Source organism: Dipodomys ordii, unplaced genomic scaffold, assembly GCF_000151885.1.
Source record: "Dipodomys ordii isolate 6190 unplaced genomic scaffold, Dord_2.0 Scaffold235, whole genome shotgun sequence".
In the NCBI taxonomy this organism is placed as follows: Eukaryota; Metazoa; Chordata; class Mammalia; order Rodentia; family Heteromyidae; genus Dipodomys; species Dipodomys ordii.
The window spans coordinates 327,864-348,335 of record NW_012267451.1 but is presented as its reverse complement, the minus strand read 5'-3'; the positions used below and the strand labels follow the sequence as shown (position 1 = coordinate 348,335).

Genomic DNA, 20,472 nt, shown 5'->3' with positions numbered 1-20,472 from the left:
TCTTACACATTACTTCTGAAGACTCAGATAGACTTTAATTATAGGTAAGCTATAGTGTAGATCTCTGTCAATAAAGACACATATGCACATATAAAAAAGATATAAGAATATCTGTGAAATTGTGATTCTCAATTCCAGCCAGAATTTCTGCTTGGCAGATGCTGCAGTGATGTACAATTTCACTTTAATAATTCTCCTTCTCCATCTTCCCCTCCCTATCAGGTCCTTGGCTGACACTACCTGCTTTTCTACAATGAAGCACCGAGCACACATGGATGGAGATGTGATGATAACTGGGATTATCCCCATGTACACTTTGGGAATAGATCACAGTAACAGCCATGCTTCTAGGCAAGAAGAGAACAAGTTGTAAGTAATTTCAGATTTTATCTCTATTACTATTCTGGGCACATTCCATGGGTGAAGGAACTCTGGGTGTGCACATCAGTCATCTCTATCTCCTCTATACTGACCTCCATCCTTTTTGCTGCAGGAGCAGCTCAGCTTCATTATTTTGCCTTCATCTCTAATAGACTGATTTTCTGTATGCTGGCAGGAGAGGGCTCCATTCCTTCCACGTAGTTTCTCCTTTCCATATCTGTAACCTCTTTACTTTTCTCCAACATACCTGTTTCTCCTCCATTTCAGCTGTCATTGTGGAAAATGAAGTGTCCAGGCACTGATTTCATGCCTAGAACAGGCACAAACACACATAGTCATGTGCACACACACTTTATACAGTCACACATTCTTAGTGTACACAACCAGTTACTGTTACAAACTATGTATTTTAGTATTGTTTCATGTTAGATATGCTCCACCACCAAGGGTTACAAGACAGCTCAACATTATGAAAGATTCCTTGTGGGAGAAATTTATGTTCCCAAGACTAGTTCTTGGGAATATTCTTCAAGAATATACATATTCTTGAAGGTTTTTTTGTCTATAACTCAGAGTCTCACTAATAAGTGGTATACTAAAAGAAAGAGAAAAGAAAAATGATTGCACAGAACTTCAAGGAATTCTCTCAAATTATCTGATTCATATATATATATGTATATATATATATATATATATATATATATGTGCTGATATGACAACTATAGCCAGAGGCAGCTGCTCACAATTGAGAGCAGAGATCTCAGGATAGGAATTACTCTCTTCTGTGCTATAGACAATAAAAGGATTCATTTATATGTCACTAATATGTTTATCTTTCTTACTTTTGTGCTGGTACTGGGAACTCAGGGCCTGTGGGCTGTTCCTGAACATTTTTGTTGAAGGCTAGTGCTCTAGCATTTGTACTTCTGGCATCTTTTCCTAGTTAAATGGAGATAAGAGTCTCACTGATATTCCTTCCCAGGCTGCCTTGAATACATGATCCTTAGGTCCCAGCCTTATGAGTAGTTGAGAATAAAGGTGTGAAGATTAATGTCTGACTTAGCTTATTCTTCATTTTCCACACTATTTCCCCATGTTTTGCTGAGTTTCACTCTTTTAATTTTCCAGAATATATTTTAGTACTACTGTTAAGGTGCTAATATAGACAAGTAGAGTAATATATTTTTAGCCGATGGATTTTTCTTTGTTAAGCCTAGATACAAATAAAGTCTGGTCTAGGTTAATAACATATTATGTATGCTATTGACTCCAGATAGAATTTATTGACTAAGGTTTTCTTGTAGACAAAGAGCTCACTGCAGTTAGACATCAGTAGGTGAGAGATTTGACTCATGTCTATGCCCACTTAGGTTAGATGATACTTGCCAATTTTGATAAAATAGGGTGCTTTTGCCAAGTATCTGGTCCAGGTTGTCGTTCCACACTTCATATCACATACTTTGATTATATTCACTCTTGTTTATAAACATTACCATATAGTGTCACACATGATTTTTCCCTCCCATATCTCTAATTTCTTCTACTCAGTTTCACTTTACTGAGATACCTAGGAATAAGCCACTAGTGATTGACTTACTTTTGACTCCTGCATCCATTTTTATCTCAAAACTGATACTATTCCACTTGAACTACACCTCCACTTGTTGCTTTATGTTGCTTGATAGAAGATAAAATATGGCATGGACTATTTTCTGACAATTTGCTTTGACTCGGGACCTTTAGCTGTCAGCTTCTTCTTTAGCTAGGATTTCAAGTATAAGCCACCAGTAGAGATAGTTTTAATTTCTTGAAGATCTCCAAACTTTAATTTTTATATGACATTACCAAAAGTGCAAGTTTTCTCAGGGTTAATGAAAAGTTAATGGGTGCCGAGTTTGTCCAAATGATTGAATATCCTTTATCTGTTGTGATTTCTATTTCTAATTTTTTACATTTTTAATATATATTTTTATTGTAAAGATATTGTACAGAGGGGTTACAGTTACATAAGTAAGGTAATGAGTACATTTCATCACAAATTTCTGTTCCTTGATTTGATTTTTTTCGGGCTGATTTTTGTATTAACATAACCTTGGCTAATTGAAGGTTCCTTTTCATAAGATTTTGTTTTGACTTTTTAATTTCTGTGAAGGAAATAATAGAATTTTCATTTCATATGACTAGTCTCAGAATATTTATATATATTTTTTCATTTGTATATTATTCTCAAGGTGATGTACATAGAGGTTTTTTTTTACATAAGTAATGTAGTGAATACAATTATTGTCAACTTTGTTACCCCTTTCCTCAATTTTCTCCCATTTTTCCCTTTCCCCAAAAACCCTCACCAAGCTATACAGATCAGTTCCAACATTGTCATATGAACATAACTATTACATTTGTTGTTCCTCAGCAATTTTGATATAGATTGTATTGAATCTTCTGTACATGATTTTGCACTAGTACAGGTATTTTCACTATACTGATTCTGGCATCCAGAACATTTGGAAGTGTAGGTTGATATATGGAATTTTGTTGACTTACTTCAGTTTTATCACCTTGTTGTTCTTGCAGTATCTCCTTTTGGCTTTATTGATTGTTTCTAGTCTCTTATTTATTTTTTGTCTCTAGTTCCTTTTCATTTTCATTATTTCATTCCTTCTACTAATTTTGGTTTTATTTTTCTAGCTCCTTGAGATGCCGCGTAGGTTCTCCAATATAGCATCTCTATTCCTGATTGCAATAAAAGTTGTTACTATTACATTTCATTGCTCTTTATATATAGATATAGATTCTGATATTGTTCCAAAGTTCAACAAACTTCTTGACATATGCTTTGAAAAACTAATCATTTAATATGTATTAATCATTTAATTACATTGAATGGTCTTAATTAAATTAAATTCTTTGTTTCTGATTGAGAAACAAGGCATTTTATTTAGATGTTATGGGGATATTTTCTTTCAGTGTTTTCCTTGTTAATTTCTAGCCTTACCCCAGTGTGGTTTTTACGGGAGTTCAATTTACTTTTCATAATTTTAAAATCTGGCTGTTTTGTGTTGTATCCCATCTCTTCTGGAGAATGCTCAATATGTTGATGTGAGATGGATTATTCAGACATTGGGTGAAACGTTCAGTACTTCCCCATTTACTTGATCTAAATGTCTCTCTAGGAAATCTTCAGCTATTATTGTATGGAGGATTAGCTCGAAGTCTGCTTATATAGAGTTAAGTGCTTTGACCATGAGTTAGTATACTTTTACAATTGTTATGTTATCTTTTTGATCTGATTGCCTCATTATCGCATTACAAACTTGGCACATTTGGTTGTTTTGATTAAAATCTGTTTGATGATATTGTAAGGACAAATCTGCCTACTTTTCCTTTTCATTTGCATGGACTACCTTCTTCCACTCCCTTTTCTCTTTGATGTATTGTTTATTGCTATTATAAAGATGATGTACAGAGAGGTTACAGTTACATAAGATGAAGAGAACATTTCTTTTCGAATGTCACCGTTTCTCTCGCTATTTTTCTCTCCCATCCTCACCCTCCAGTTCTATAGCTTATTTTCAACATAGTTTCTAGTGAGTAGCACTGCTGTCTTTGTTCATTCTTTGTTCCACCATTTCTGTGACTCCATGGCCATAAAAACATTAATAAAGAAAAAAATCTCTTTTGTTTCCATTTCCTTGAGTTCTTTTTTGAAAAATATTATTTTTAATGATCATATAGGTATTACATCTTTGTGCTTCTCTCCTGAGTACGATCCCTCTGTTCTCACTGTGGGGAATGCCTAGAAACCTGTATAATTTATGATGTGCAAGGTTTTTTGTTGTTTTCTTTTTTTTTTTTTTTTACCATTTTTCATTTACTTGTAGATCTATAAGTACATTCTAGCTACTACACTTAGAGAAACCATGAAACTTCTGTTTTTCTGGGTATGGTTTACATTATTTTCTTACTCTCACTGAACGCCATTCATTGAAAGTGAATTGAATTTCTTGGAATCAACATTTCGTTTGGACTGGAGGTTTTATTCATTCAGCCATTCTAACACTTACTGGTAGAATGTACTGCATTTCCATTCCCAGTCATTGACAGATTATGTCACACTGTTTCCATTGTGTAACTTCTCCAGGTTTACTGAATCTTCTTCTATGCTTCCTCTTTCTTAGAGAATTCATTGTTTATTGAGTTCAATAATACTTAGTTTTGGACTTTTGGATTACAAGATTTATTTGCCTGCTACAGATTTTGTGGTACTTGTGAAACTTAAAATAGATTAAAACAATCTGTTGTGGAATGATGACAACTACCTCTGATGGTAAGGAGAAAAGAAAAGAAAATATGCACACACGAGTAGTACAAGACTATGAGCAAATTCATAAGTGAATGAGAGACGTGTCATAATGAAATCTTTTCATTTAAGTTTTAATGAAAATTTTTCACTTAATATTTTAAGATGAGAAGGGGTAGCAAGCTAGACAAGATATGTACTCACTACCTTACTTATGAAACTGTATCCACTCTGTATATCTCCTTGCAATAAAATTAAAATAAAAAATATTTTAATGCTCCGTAGGAAATGTACTCTTTATCTTACTCATGTAACTTTAACACCTCTATACAGTATCTTAAAAATAAAAAATATAAAACATATTTTAAAAAATATATTAAAGTCATACAAATGAAAATGGCAACTACATTGTGTTCCTTTCATCATTTGTAACTTTAATATTTAATTTTAAATTGTTCTACGGAAATTACTAGATATGTTACTAATTTTCTCTTCTTCATAAGCATTATGTGTAATACTTGTCTACCACATTTACATTGTTAGAACCTACTAAACTCACTTGTATAATCACTCTTAGCAGAAAGTTTTATACATTTCTAAAATTTTATTTTCTTTTGGTAGTATTACAAAGTGTTGCCATTCAACAGATCCGTTTATGAATATAGTGTCCCTTGAACCATGTCACCCTGTTTAAAATTCGCACCCATACCTCCAACCCCACTCCCTCTTTTTTTTTCTTTTTTTTATTGGTCATGGGGCTTGAAAATCTCTTTTTCTTAATTTTGGATTATATATATTTTTTGATATTAATAATGAGTGTACACTTTATATATACATATACCCTGCACCGTTATTCCAAGTATACATGTCTTGGACTTTGACTCTATCTTTCTAAATATTTTACTATTTGTGTTGTCCATAGATTCAATTATAGCTCAGTTGATTCTATTTTAAATGCTTTGGTGCCACCCAGACATGTTCTAGTTCCTACTAATATATGACATAATACAATTTATGTTTCTCTGTGTCTGGGGTTACTTGACTTAATGTAGTTCTCTCCAAGTCTTTCCATTTGTTTAGGAATGGTTTGATGCCATTCTTTGTAATGGTTGAGCAGAATTCCATTGTATATATTGACTACATTTTCTTGTTCCAGTAGTGCATTGAGGGACATCTGGGCTGCTTTCTTATCTTCGCTATAGTATAAAGCTGCAATACACGTGATTATAGTGGTAACATTAGTGTATCCTAGTTGTATAATCACAATGACAGGACATGCTTATCTCACTGGTATAGTCACTCTCATCAGAAAACAATGCATTTTTAATTGTGAAAAAACTGTACAGGGGGATTACAAATACATGGACAAGATAATGAGTACATATCTTATCAAGCATTGTAGCCTCCTCCTTTGTTTCCCCTTCCAATCTCTTCCAAAATATCCCTCCTTTTAACATTCTCACACACCACTTCCAACCTAACCACATCCCACACTTTTAATTGCGTGTGAAAGGCCTGTTTATTTTATTTATGGGTTTTAAATGTATTTATCATAGATTATTTTTATTGTATAATAGATATGCAGAGGGGTTACACGTACATGAGTAATGAGCACAATTCCTTTTGAATCACATCTGTTCTTTCATCAGTTTCTCCATGTATTTCCCTACCATCTCCATCCACAACATATCCAGTTCATTTTGCACAGTGTCTAGTGAATATCACTGTTGTGTTAGTTCATCCTTGTTCTATGTTTTTATGTTCTCCCTTCCTCTCCAAAATACAAACTAACTATCAAACAATAGGTAAAGAAAACAAAACGGCAACAATTAAAAATTTAAAAAAATAGCTTCTACTTCCTTCTTTTGGAGTTCATTTCCTAGAGAATTATTTTATATCTTTACATACCCATTGAGTCTTTTCCCACCACTCTTATGCATAGCCTCCCTTTGCCTCATATATTAATGTCTAGGGTTCTATATAAATTACCATGTCCCAGTGTCTTTGAATAAATATGTATAATAATATTTATTGGTTTTAGTTTTTTTACTTATAGATTTATAGGAACATTCTAGTTACCATGAATGAGGGAAACAATGCAACCCATATTTCTTACTTTGCTTAATATATTTTTCCAAAGTTTTCATTTCTTTAAGAAAGTTAAAGTATCATTCTTCCTGACAGATAAGTATATTACCATTGTGAATGTGTTTGTGTGTGTGTGTGTGTGTATACTTAAACAGACCATGTTTTCTTGTTTATTCATCCACTGAGAGATATCAGGGATGATTCCATATCATGGCTTTCGTAAAAAAATGCTGATTTAACATGTTTTTTTTGGGGGGGGATTAGAGTGGTCTGGTTTGTGATCCATCAAATAAATGACAACAAGTTGAATTGCTGGGTAATAAGGAAGTTCTATAGTTAGTCTTTTAAGGAACTTCCATATTGATTTCCAGAGTGACTGAACAATAACATTCCCACAAAAACTATAATTGGGTTTATTTGAGCCACATCCCTGCCAACCTTTGTTATTGTGAATTTTCCAGATAATGGCCATTGTAACTAGACTAGGTAGAATCCTAATGTTATTTTGAATTGCATTTCTTCTTTTTAAATTTTATTTTATTGGAAAAGAGATGCAAAGAGAGGTTACAGGTACACATGTAATGAGTACATTTCTTTTTACACAGTGATACCCTTTCCTTGGTTTCCCCACTTTTCCTCCCCCAATTTCCCTCCTTTCCAAGTTGAAAGTTCTATTTCCAACATAGTGTCTAGTGAGTATCACTGTTGCACTGGTTCACTCTGTCCCTCTGTTTCTCTGATTCCCCTTCATTTCACAAATCAGATAAACTTATGTAGAATAAAAAAGGTACAGAAATCAGAAACTCTGACCATTGGGCATAAACCACAGCAGAAACAAATGAAAGACAAATGTAATGTTTTCTGAGGTGTTGGACACACTACTTCATGTATCTATTGACCATGATTTTCTTCCTCTGAGAAGTCTCTCTTAAGTCTCTCTTGGGTTGTTGAGTTTGGGACTTTCCTTCGGTCTTGCTAAATTTTAGCTGTGAGTATATGTTAGATATGACCTCTTTATCAATATATTCTACCATTCTGTGTTCTGTTCATATATCTTCCTAGCTTTGTCCCTTGCTACTCAGAATCTATTCAGTTCAATACAGTCCCATTTATCCAGGCTTTCTTTGATTTGTTGTTATTATGTATCTTTGTTTAGATTGTTTTACTCTGTGGCTATAAGGCTTAGGTGTTTCCCTAGTACTTCCTGTAATATTTTGACAGTGTCTGGCCTCACATTAAGCTATGTGGTCCATTTAGAGTTGATTCTGGTACAATGTGATATATGGGTATAAAGACTCTGTTTTCTGCATGTAGATAGCCAATTTTGCCAGCACTGTTTCTGTAAGAGGCTAACTTTTTTAGAAGCTGTGTTTTTGGCTCCCTTATAAAATATTAAGTGGCTATATGATTGTGGAATTGTTTCTGCGTCTTCTGGTCTGTTTGATTAAGTTTCAGGCCTATTGTTTGCCAGTACCAAGATGTTTTTATTACTATGGTTTTCTAATAACGCTTTGACTTTGGTGCTGATATTCCTCCAGTACTGTTCCTCCTGCGAAGAATGTCTTTATTGCTATTCACGATCTTTATTATTCCATATGATTTTTTCGATTGATTTCTCTAATTCTTTGAAGAAAGTTACAGATATTCTTATTGATATTGAAGTGAATTTGTATATTGTTCTGGGCAGAATTGCCGTTTTTATGATGTTAATTCTTCCAAACCAGGAGCATGGGATGTTTTTCCATTTCCTTAAGTCAGCTTCAATGTCTTTATAGGAGGTTGAAAAGTTTTCACAATATAGATACTTCCCATCTTTGGTTAATTCCTAAGTATTTTGTGAGGCTATTACAAATTGTGTTTCTTTCTTGATTTCAGTATCACTCTTCTCATTGTTGGAACAGATGAATGCTATGGATTTTTGTTGTTAGATTTCATAGCTTGTTCCTTTGCCACCGTTTGAATCAACTCAAGTAGCTTGGAGAGAGGAATTCTATATGATTCTTTAAGTACAGGATTGTATTGCTCACCAAGAGGGAAACCTTTACTTCATATTCCCTATCTGGATCCCATTTATGTGTTTCTCCTGCCGTATTTCTCTTCCTAGGTATTCCAGCAGTATGTTCAATAAGAATGCAGAGAAAAGTCATCCTAGTGTTGCTATGAATTTAGAGGGAATGGCTTTAAATTTTTCTATGAAGTATAGCCTTTATTATGTTCAGGACCTTTCCATGGATTCATAGCTTCTCTAGACATTTTATCATGAAGTGGTGTTGAATCTTGTCAAATAATTTTTCTGAATATATTGAAAAGATCATGTGCTTCTCATCTTTGCTTCTGTTTCTGAGCTGAATTACATTAATTGACTTTTGTATATAGAACCAGGTTAGCAATCCTGGAATGAATTCAATTTGAACATAAGGTATCGGATTTTTTTATTACGTATTGAAATTGATTGGCCCGAAGTTTGTTGAGATGTTTTACATCAACGTCTATTGGAGAAATGGGTCTATAGTTCTATTTTATTGATGGGTTCCTATCTGGCTTGGGGATGAGTGTTATGTTGGTTTCATAGAAATACTTTGGTAGTGATCTTTCCCTTTCTGTTTCATTGAAGAGTTTTTGGTGCATAGGAATGAATTCCTATTTGAAGACTTAAAGATTTCTGCTGTGAATCCATCTGGTCCTGGGCTTTTCCTGAGTTGGAGGCTTTGTTGCCATTTCAGTTGCATTCATTTTTATGGGCAATTTAGGTAACCACCTGGAACTCTTCCTCCAAGGAAGCAGTCCCTGAGGAGGCACAACCAGATTGTGAGCTCAAACAGTTTTAAGCTGGGCAGCAAAAGTCTTATTGAGGGGCCCCTGTTTCTGGATGTGGCATTATCAATCTCCTCTTTCTATTTCCCCCTACCCTTGTTCTCTGGTGTTTCTCTGCTCCTTTGTGTTGTGTGGGAGTAACAGCAGCCACTCCTTAAGGGTCTGAAAGCTGATTTTCATGTCTGCCATTCTTTCTATCCTTGTGTTTCTAGGGTTAGTGTTTGCTGTGTGATTTTGTCAGTATCACATTGTTCTCTGTTTAAGATTTGATCTGTGGCACTTCAAGTTTGGGTCTCCCTGGGCTGCCTGAGCAGGCTAGGGGCAAAGGTTGCAGCCACTCAGCAGTAGTCTGCATGTTGTCTTGTTGTATGCTGCTCTGTGTTTCTCTTGTGAGATTTCTTATGTATTTGAATGAATCCCCATCTCTTTAATGTTTGATTTTTTGGCTCTCGTGAGGTAAAATTGATGCAGGGAATCTATATAGCTGTTTTGCTTAGATAAATCTAAGGAGTTTACTTGTGATGATGCCACCATCTTCTTCGAAGTGTCATGTCTGCATTGAGGTGCATCATTGAGGTATTGATGTGAGATTTTTCTAATTCGTTGATGACAGCACTTACAGACATGAACCATCTTCTGAGATCTGCCTTGCTTGTGTGCCAAAGGAGTTGATATTTTAGGTGTTCTTTCACATTAAATCCCAGAAACAAATTTCGATTTTTATCTCTCTCTCCAAATAACTGCTGAAGTCTCATCAATGAATTGCTTAGTTTCCATGAGTTTATTTTCTGTGACTCATTTGGTTGTACTCAGCTTTGATTGTGTTGACAGGACAGAGGCTATACATTCATGTATATTTTTCTTGTTCTTTAATGGTTCTGTTTTGTGGTCTGAAAAACTTACTTTAGTATTTCTTGTAGGAAAAGTTTAGTGTAGATAAATTCTCTTAACTGTGCTTCTCTGAGAACATCTTTATCCTTCCTTCATTTCTACAGGGTAGCTTTGCTAGGTGCAATACTCTTGGTGGATAATTTAGATTTTTTTCTTCAGAGTTATAAAGATCTCTTGCCATGCTCTCTTGACTTATATGGACTCTGCTGAGGAGTTAGCTGTTATGAAAATGGGTGCACACATATAGCATATGGGTCCCATTTCTGTTCTAGTTTACAAAATTATCCCGTATATGTCGTTAACTTGTGAGTGCTTCATGCATAGACAGGCTGCTGTAGATGTTATGTTCAATAATTTTATTATCCTTGGCTGGGAAGGTGGCTTTTGGTAGCTTGCTTGCCTCACATGCATGAGGCCCTGGGTTCAATTCCTCAGCATCATATAAGCAGAACAAGCTAGAAGTGGAGCTGTGGCTAAAGTGATCGTGTGATAGCCTTGAGCTGAGAGACAGCTCCCAGGCCCAGATTTCAGCCCCAAGTCTAATAAAAAACTGACTATCCTTTCACCTTTAGGCCTTTTACTTTCTAGGTATCTCTACATTTGTTTTGACTCCTTGAAAATACTCTCTTCAACTTTTAAAAAAGCTTTTTTAAACATATTCATCCCTACATTTTATTATTCCATATGTGTATGTGCAATTATATTTTTCTCAAGCTCACTATTTTCTTCTGTTTATAACATTTCAGAATATGATAGGCTTACATGATCACTTCACATATACCTACAGCATATAATGAAGAAGTTGATCCTTTCATTAGTATTTCCAGCATGCCTTCATTGTTTCCATTTAAACAATACCAGTTGATTTCATTATATTAATTTATTTATAATCTTCACACTTACAAGTGTGCATATAAATACACAAAAACACACATTGACACATACTTTGGCGCACACAGACAGGACTTGGAGAAAGAAGGAAGGAATAGTACTTTGTTTCTCTTTATTTTGCTACTTTGGTTCCTTTTGAGAGTCTCTATTTAAATATATTGGGAAGAGAATAGTGATCAGTGCATTTTACCATGGAGGTCTTGGAACTGGAAATTCTGCAAAGCTTATCTACAATTTATTCCTCAACCCTCAAAATGAATTCCTTGAAATTGGATGCATCCCTTTTGTTTTGTTACATAAAGAAAAAGAAAAATCCCTCCCCTTATAGGTCTGCTCTTTTCCTGGTTGTTATCAGTATGAGCTATTCCATATGTTATGTCTGTGAACAGACCTTGCTATAGTCTCATTAATAAATAACCCTTTGCTTCTGAATACTGCTCTTAAGTTAAACATTCCTTAGGTTCCCTGACCTGCCGTATAATCACAAAACTAGCTGAGTGACTGAAAATGCGAGAAATATTTTCCATACTGGTGTAGTTAGTTGCACTAATGTAAAGAAACACAACATTTGCTGCCTCATGAAAACTTAATCCAACACACAGCAGCCTTTTGCTGTGGTACATGTGGTAATGAGGAAAACAACCTCTCCCTCAAATTAAATAAGTATCTGAATTCTATATGTAAGCATAGGAGACTACATTTACATTCCATTCTATTTGGGGTATTATTTTAACTTTTTCTTTGACAAAGAAGCAAGCATTTGATATATTGAAGTTTTAAACATGACATACTTCTTCAAATTTTCTTTGGTCATTATCCAGGTTGATCTTCAAGAACTGTCAGTGTGTTTTGGGTTTGGCTTTTGCTATTGAGGAGATCAACAAAAACCCTGATCTTTTACATAACCTGACTCTGGGATTTGATGTTTATGATGTTCACTTCAATGCTTGGACAATGTTTAAGAATCCCTTCATTTGTCTCTTTGGGAAGTATAAAATTCCAAACTATTCCTGTGTGAGAGGAAGCAGTTCTATAGCAGTACTTACAGGACCATCAGGAATAGCATCTGACCAGATTGGGACATTGCTGGGACTCTACAGATTTCCACAGGTGAGAGTGGAAGGTGTGCAAGGATATAAAAATGTCTAAATTCATGCAATTTCAGGTGTTAGAAGAGAATGATAGGAAGCGACTCACAATGATAGGAAGAGTGACAAATAAATCAAATTTTGTGATATCAAAGTGTAATTGCTTAAAGGTAGTCAGAAATATAATTTTAATCATTTGGAAAAAAGAGGTGAAAGATTTGAGCAAATAATTGGATAATTTATTGTTTCAGTCTTTATGAGTAATTTTCTTTAACCAATCAGGAAATGGAAGATGGCTTTGCAGTGTGAAGATATGTTGAGCAGGTTACTGATGGTACACAAAGGTAATCCTAGTTAATCAGAAAACTTGTATCTCCAATTAACCTGCACGGAGCACAAGGTGAATGTGTGACTCAATTGGTATAGAACAAGTCTTAAGGAAAATGGCCAAGGAAGTGCAAGAGTGTATGAGTGTGTGTCCCTGTACTGGTATTCATGTGTAAACACACACACACACACACACACACACACACACAGACAAAATAATATTTTGAATAAAATAAATCAGGCCCAGAATAAGAGAGTATAGCCATATCCTCACAAATGTGAGAAGTACATCTAAAATATGAATATGTTATATGAAATAAATATGGAATAGTCACACAGTCATTGCACACACACGTATATGTATGTATATGTATATAATTGGTATATATATATATATATATATATATACATATATATACTTTATTAATCTGACTAACATAGGATATATATAGAGGTGGAACCCATAGTGTAACTTTTCTGATCCACTAACAGTGTGAAAAATGAACACCAAAAAAAGGTGAAGCATATCTTTTCTGAGTGGGATATGTTTTAAGGGAAAAATACAGAAGAATAGGCAAAGGTTGGGTGGAGAAATACAACATAATATTCAATGGGCATATGTGAAAACGGAAGTAGGAAAGTTGAGGAGTGTGTGGGGTTACAAATGGGAAGTGTTGATGGGAAATAGTGACAAAAACTAAAAAACATTTTACAAATACACAGCTATTCAAAAACAAATTATTTTTTCAAAAACTAAAAAAACCTACCTTCTATTACTTCAACTTGTTCTTAACATACTTCAAGACTGAGATTGTAAATAAGGGAATCCATGGGACCTAAGTTTCTTTGTGCCTATAACTAGTATATGTCTGAGTCAAGCAGAAAAGGTCAGATAAGTTGATGTTAGGGAAATGATTCCTAAGATAGGTATTCAAATTTTTTTTCTTTCAGGTGATTGTTTCTAACAAATTTATAAGATTATTTCTCTGTTGCTTTGTATGTCCCTTCCCCATGATATAATCCCTGCTTTCACTGTATTTCATGTCGGTATAATTTGTGGAGGGGAAGGGGGAAAACAATTCTTTTCAATAGGGATACAGGTGGACCCATTGCAACAATGAGATGTACAAGTCGTTATGTGGAAAAACGAAGTTTACAACTTTAGTGGTGGGGAAGGATTGAGTGGAGGGGACAGGGGAAGGATGGGAAGGGATGGGAAGCAGAAACAAAGGAGGAGGCTACAATGCTTGATAAGAAGTGTACTCATTATCTTGCCCATGTAATTGTAACCCCTCTGTACAGTAAATTCACAATAAAAATAAAAACAGAAAAATTCCCTCAATTGCAAAAATAAAAAGACTGAGATTGTGATGCATGACAATCTTCTCATTCACAGAACATCCAATTTTCATTCCCTTTAGTTTACCTTTGGGCCTTTTGATCATGCCCTGAGTGACCATAACAAGTTTCCTGCTCTCTATCAGATTGCCCCAAAGGACACATCAATAGCCGCTGCCATGGTCTCCTTACTGCTTCACTTCAGCTGGAGCTGGGTGGGACTATTGACCACACAAGATGATAATGGGGCAAGGATTCTTGCTGAATTGGAAGTCGAGATGGCCAAGAACAGAATTTGTGTAGCCTCTGAGCTAGTGATCTCCACCCAAGATGCATATAACCACATAGCAGTTAATCATTATATTAATCTATCTTCAGCAAGTGTCCTTATCATATATGGTGATAATAATTCACTGATGATTTTCATGATATTTATTGAGCAAATTATTACACATGGGAAAGTTTGTATCATGAACTCTCAGTGGGATTTCACCCTGAAAAGGAGATATTTCATGCTAGGATCATTGCATGTACCTCTTATTTTTACACACCATCATGTAGATGTTTCTGGATTCACAGATTTTGTCAAGGCAGTTAAGCCTTCCAAATACCCAGAAGACATTTTTCTTGCGAGGCTGTGGTTTCTCTCTTTTAATTGCTCTGATTCTGTGTCTGACTGTGTAACATGGGACAATTGTGCTCATGATGCCTCTTTGGATTGGTTACCTGGGAATAGTTTTGACGTGAGTATGTCTGTAGACAGTTACAATATATACAACGGTGTGTATGCTGTGGCTCAGGCTCTCCATGAGATGATTCTTCATCAAACAGCAGTTCAAACAACGGGAAATAGAAAAGGAGAACTGCCTTCCTCTACTCAGGTAAATTCTTCTATGTTGGAATACACAAACCATGAGCAAAGGCACTTGCCAGAGGCATTTCTTACTGTATGAAATTAAGTATTTCTGAATGTGTACATGTGGGTTTTTGTTTATATATGGTGTGTGTATATAGATGTCTATATATACATAGGGTTATAAATATATATATGGTGTGTATATATATATATGTCTATATATATATATATATTTATATCCCTATGTTATATATAACTTGCTTACTGATATTAATGGGTATATGTTTCAGTATTTGAAGTAATTGTTTCAAGTCTTAAGCATTTTCCTTTCTATTATGAGAAACTATTGGAAGTACAAAATTGAACAAATGTATAGTCACATTTACAACATTAAATATTTCAGTTGCTTTTCCAAACTCTGTGAATTCTTTATGTTTCAATATCTTTGAGGTATTCTAGATATGTGGGGATATGCTTTGAAGAAACCAACAGGCCAGTAACAAGAATAAAATATATTCCATCTTTCTATAAATCAATTTTGGCCAGTGCAGGGGCTTGAACACAGTTGCTGAGTCTGTGCTCAAGGCTAGCACACAACTACTTCAGCACAGCAAAACTTCTGACTTTTTCCGAAAAGTTTATTTGATACAACATTCTCACTGAACTTTCAGCCCCAGCCTGCTTGGAAGCATGATCCTCTGATCTGAGCTTCCTGATCAGCTGGTATTACATCCTTGAGCCACCAGCACCCTTTTTATTAACTCATTAGTTACGAATAATATCAACATGCTCATAGCTACTGTTTTTAAATCTGAAAATTCAGCTTTTCCTTACGAGTTTCTTCAGTCATAGCAAAGGATGACTTGCTGAAACCAATTCCTCATGTTTTTCATGAGTGCCCAAGTTACATTCAACTTTGGGTATTAAATATTTAGAAAGCACAAACTTCAGAAATTGACAAAAGTGTGGTACTTGATTTTTCTGAAAATCTCTTTTTCTGAGTGATCAGGAAAGATTTTTTTTTCACAAAGCTTATTTTGATTCCTCCATGGATTTTCTTCTGCAATACTTCACTAGTTATCTCTACTATTCTCAAATTCAGAATCAGAGATTAAAGGCAATCAGGAGCTTTTAATATTTTGCTGTCTGTCTTAACTCTGAAATACACTTGACCATAAGATGTGTCTCCTTTTAGCTGCACACTTTTCTGAAGAATAACCAGTTTTACAATCCTATTGGAAATCAAGTAATGTGGGACAAGCAAAGGAAATTGGAGCCAGAGTATGACATTCTGAATATTTGGAATTTTCCAGAGGGTCTTGAACTTGAGGTGAAAGTAGGAAAGTTTTCTCCATATACTCCACATGGCAATCAACTCTCTTTATCTGAAGATATGGTACAGTGGTCCATTGAAACTACAGAGGTGAGTTGGATTTGATCCTAATAATTCCGTGCACACACAAATTGGCAAAAGTCACCCTTTAAATTTCTACCTCGTTGAGTTCCAGCTAGATTCTCTTATAATCCTAGAGTCTAATATAGCTCAGATGGGAATATCATAATTTACAGTCAGCTCACACAGGAAACTTTGTGAGATATTTATTGTCAATAAACCTTCAAAATTTGGAGGTAGAGCTGTGATTAAGGTACTAGAGTGCTACACTTGAGTCAAAATAGCTGAAGTCCAGTGGTCAGGCTTTGATTTCAAGCCCCAGGATCAGAACCAAAAGAGTTTAAAATGTTTCTACATGTTGATTTGGAATATTTTCATAAGATGTAAAATATATTTTTCTCAGTGAGATTCTAACACTGCAATAAAATAACTGAAGAGTTAATTTATGGGATTGAAATGTTTCTTTTGCTCCCTTCTGTGGAGATTCTTTCATTGGTTATTTGACCTGAAACTTAACCATCCTTGTTTAAAGGAATCATTAAATGCACCTGTGAGAAGATTTTCACCTCATGAATGCTGGAAAACAAAGAAAAAAACTATTATGACCTTGTGGCTCACATAATCCTACAAAGTGGAGGTCTCCCCCTTGCTCCTTCTAATGTCACAGATGAGTAGGAGAAAGCATATTGTGCCAGGAATTCAAGGAAATCCCATAGCGCTGTAGACTAGAAATTACTTTCTCACAATTACTTTCCACCTTTTAAAAATCCCATGCCTTACAGGCTAGAATTCAAGATTGAAGCATCTAGCCTTTGGGAATCATGGAATATGGAATCTATAAGAATTCAGTAAATCAAATGCACTTACCTGTTTACAACATTATACTTAAACATCCCATTGTAAAAATATGGATTGTTGTAGTGTTTGGTAGGTGTCGGAACAGTTATTGACACACCCTGCCTTTCCTCAGACTCCTCAGTCTGTCTGCAGTGAGAGTTGTGGTCCTGGATTCCGGAAATCTCCTCAGGAGGGAAAGGCTGCCTGTTCCTTTGATTGTACACCTTGCTCAGAAAATGAGATTGCTAATGGGACAGGTGAGTCATGCTTATAAAGAAATAATTTATCTCTCCCTAGTTATCTTCAATTGAAACAAGTCAATGCAAAATATGTGTATTAGCATCACAGAGCTCATTCTCCTTCTCTCTGTTAATAACTAAATTCTGAAAAGTGGTAGTATTGCTAATGGCAATGTGATAGAGCATGGTTTTGCATTATATATTTAGAAAGATATTCCAGTATATTGCAGGAAAAGTTAATCCAGGAATCCTTCTTATCACTAATCATTAGGACAAATCTAAACTTTACCATAAAATTAAACATAAGTGGTATAAGGAGAGTATTCATCTTAAAACTCACATTTTACTCATACAGAAAACTTGGATCTTGCTTATCTTTATTTCTCAGTGCCCAGAACTCTTCTTGGCACAGGGCAAGGCCTTAGTAAGCTATAAACAGTTTAGGAAATAGGAATGACTGTAGAGGGTCATAGATTGATGAGTTTGTTTATACAACTTCACAGGTGAATAGCCAAGAGAAGCATAATGAGAGGAAAGCAAGGATAATATACCACAGGGTAAAAATTAATGTCTAACAGAAACATATAGGGCAAATGTAAGCTGTATACTTCCAATTTTAATATGATTACACAAATCTTAATTTGCATCAGGAAAATTATAAAAAATTTAATAAGATATTGCAATAACACACCTATTATTTTATCTATAGTGTGATAGTCATTGATTAAAAAGATGCACAAGTCGTTATGTCGAAAACGAACTTTACAACTTTGGTGCAGCGGAAGAGGGGGCGCGTGGCAGAGAAGATTGGGTGGGGGAGCGGGAGAAGGATGGGAAGGGATTGGAAGGGGAAACAAAGGAGGAGGCTACAATGCTTGATAAGAACTGTACTCATTATCTTGCCCATGTAATTGTAACCCCTCTGTACAGTATTTTCACAATTAAAAATATTGAATAAGAATGCCTGAATAAGGAAAAAAAAAGGGGGAAGCAGTTATGGCTTGCAAAAAATACAAAAACACTTTTATGATAATGAATGCTGACATCTGAGAATTTCACCTAAAAGAAAAATTCCCTAAATTCTTTGAAGCAAACTTGCTTAATAAAAAAGTAATGGTGGTGTACATTTCTCACCAGATATGGAGCAATGTGTGAAATGTACAGATCATCAGTATGCCAACACACACAGGACACAGTGCCTGTTAAGAGTTGCAAGTTTCCTGGCTTTTCGAGATCCCGTGGGCATGGTTCTGGCCTGCATGGCTCTTTGCTTCTCTATGCTAACTGCTGCTGTTCTTGGGGTGTTTGTGAAACACCAACACACTGCCATTGTTAAGGCCAATAACCAGGCTCTCAGTTACATCTTGCTCATCTCCCTCATCTTCTGTTTCCTCTGTTCATTGCTCTTTCTTGGTCAACCCAAAACAGCCACATGTATCCTGCAGCAGATCACATTTGGGGTTATATTCACTGTGGCTGTTTCCACAGTGTTGGCCAAAACAGTGACTGTGGTTCTGGCCTTCAAGGCCACTTCCCCAGGAAGAAGGATGAGGTGGCTGCTGGTATCAGGAGCTCCTAACTTCATCATCCCCATCTGCACACTCATCCAGGTGACCCTCTGTGGACTCTGGCTGGGAACCTCTCCTCCCTTTGTGGACACAGATGCACACTCTGAACATGGCCACATCATAATCCTGTGCAACAAGGGCTCCCTCACTGCCTTCTACTGTGCCCTAGGATACCTGGGTTTTCTGGCCCTGTGCAGCTTCACTGTGGCTTTTCTGGCCAGGAACCTGCCTGATACCTTCAATGAAGCCAAGTTCCTGACCTTCAGCATGCTGGTGTTCTGCAGTGTGTGGCTCACCTTCCTTCCTGTCTACCACAGTGCCAAGGGGAAGGTCATGGTGGCTGTCGAGGTCTTCTCCATCTTGGCCTCTGGGGCAGGGCTTCTAGGCTGCATTTTTGCACCAAAGTGTTATACACTCTTGTTAATGCCAAATAGAAATTCTCTGCATGGCTTCAGGGATAAAAGACATAGTAAGAGAAATAAGCATACTTAATATTAATTACCTAGGTTTGATTAGTACACAGAAGGTGTGATTTAAATCTCTAGTCATAGTAATTATCTCTTCTTGTCATAGTTTATATTATAGAATTTTCACTTCAAAGAGTAAGGCTATGCTGTATATTTCCTAGCAATGGTAATCACAAGTGATGGTAATCATAATTTATACTGGAGTTTTGCTTCTATATCTTGGTCTTCCTATTTAATCTGTACTTAATTATATTATCCCCTCTTCCTAAAGTCTTTTCTCTATTGTCTTTTATATATGTATATTTTAATTGTAAAATACTGTACAGAGTGTTTATAGTTACATGAGTAAGTTAATGAGTACATTTCCTATTGAGCGTCTTTAACCCCTCCTTTGTTTTCCCCTACCATCCCTTCAGCCCCATGTCCCTTCCTCTTCCCTGCCCTCCCCCTCCAAGTTGTAAAGCTCATTTTCAACATAGTGCCTTGTACCTCTCATTGTTACAATGGGTCAACATGTGTCCTTGTTTCAGCATTTTATTATTTCCCTTCCCCTTCCCAAATTAGAAAAATGTGTATGCAAGTGAACCCCAATCAATTGCAGTCTAAACAGGGGTTATACCTTGGGGAAAGAACATACAAAAGAAACAAAAAAATCATGGAGTACATTAAAAATGACAGTGAAAAAGTTAAAACTATTGTGTCCCTATCTTGGGGATTATTTCACTTAGTATCTTCTTATATGGTCACATGTACATAACTTTTCTGCTAGTCTGGTAAGATTATCTTTATCTTGCTCAATTACTCCTCTACATCATTATGTTTATTAACTTCCTGTTTTCCCACCACCATGTTGTAGAGTCCTCAAATAAAGTTCATTAATATCTGCTTCTTTACAAATTTACATTTATAATGTTGTCTTTAGATTTTGCTTTGTTCAACATTTGTATATTTCTACTCACATGTTCACTTTTTGAAATTATCCTGAGTCTCTTTT

At 35.5% G+C, this 20,472-nt stretch overlaps 1 protein-coding gene across 1 annotated transcript; it reads left to right on the top strand.

The window, feature by feature from the left end:
- Positions 1-253: 253 nt before the first annotated feature.
- On the top strand, positions 254-19,503 carry LOC106000694 (vomeronasal type-2 receptor 116-like). Its single transcript, XM_013035982.1, has 6 exons — positions 254-369; positions 12,187-12,475; positions 14,202-14,999; positions 16,170-16,397; positions 17,338-17,461; positions 18,581-19,503. Exons 1-6 carry the CDS (start codon positions 254-256, stop codon positions 19,501-19,503), a joined length of 2,478 nt encoding a protein of 825 aa, XP_012891436.1.
- The last annotated feature ends 969 nt before the right edge of the window (positions 19,504-20,472 follow it).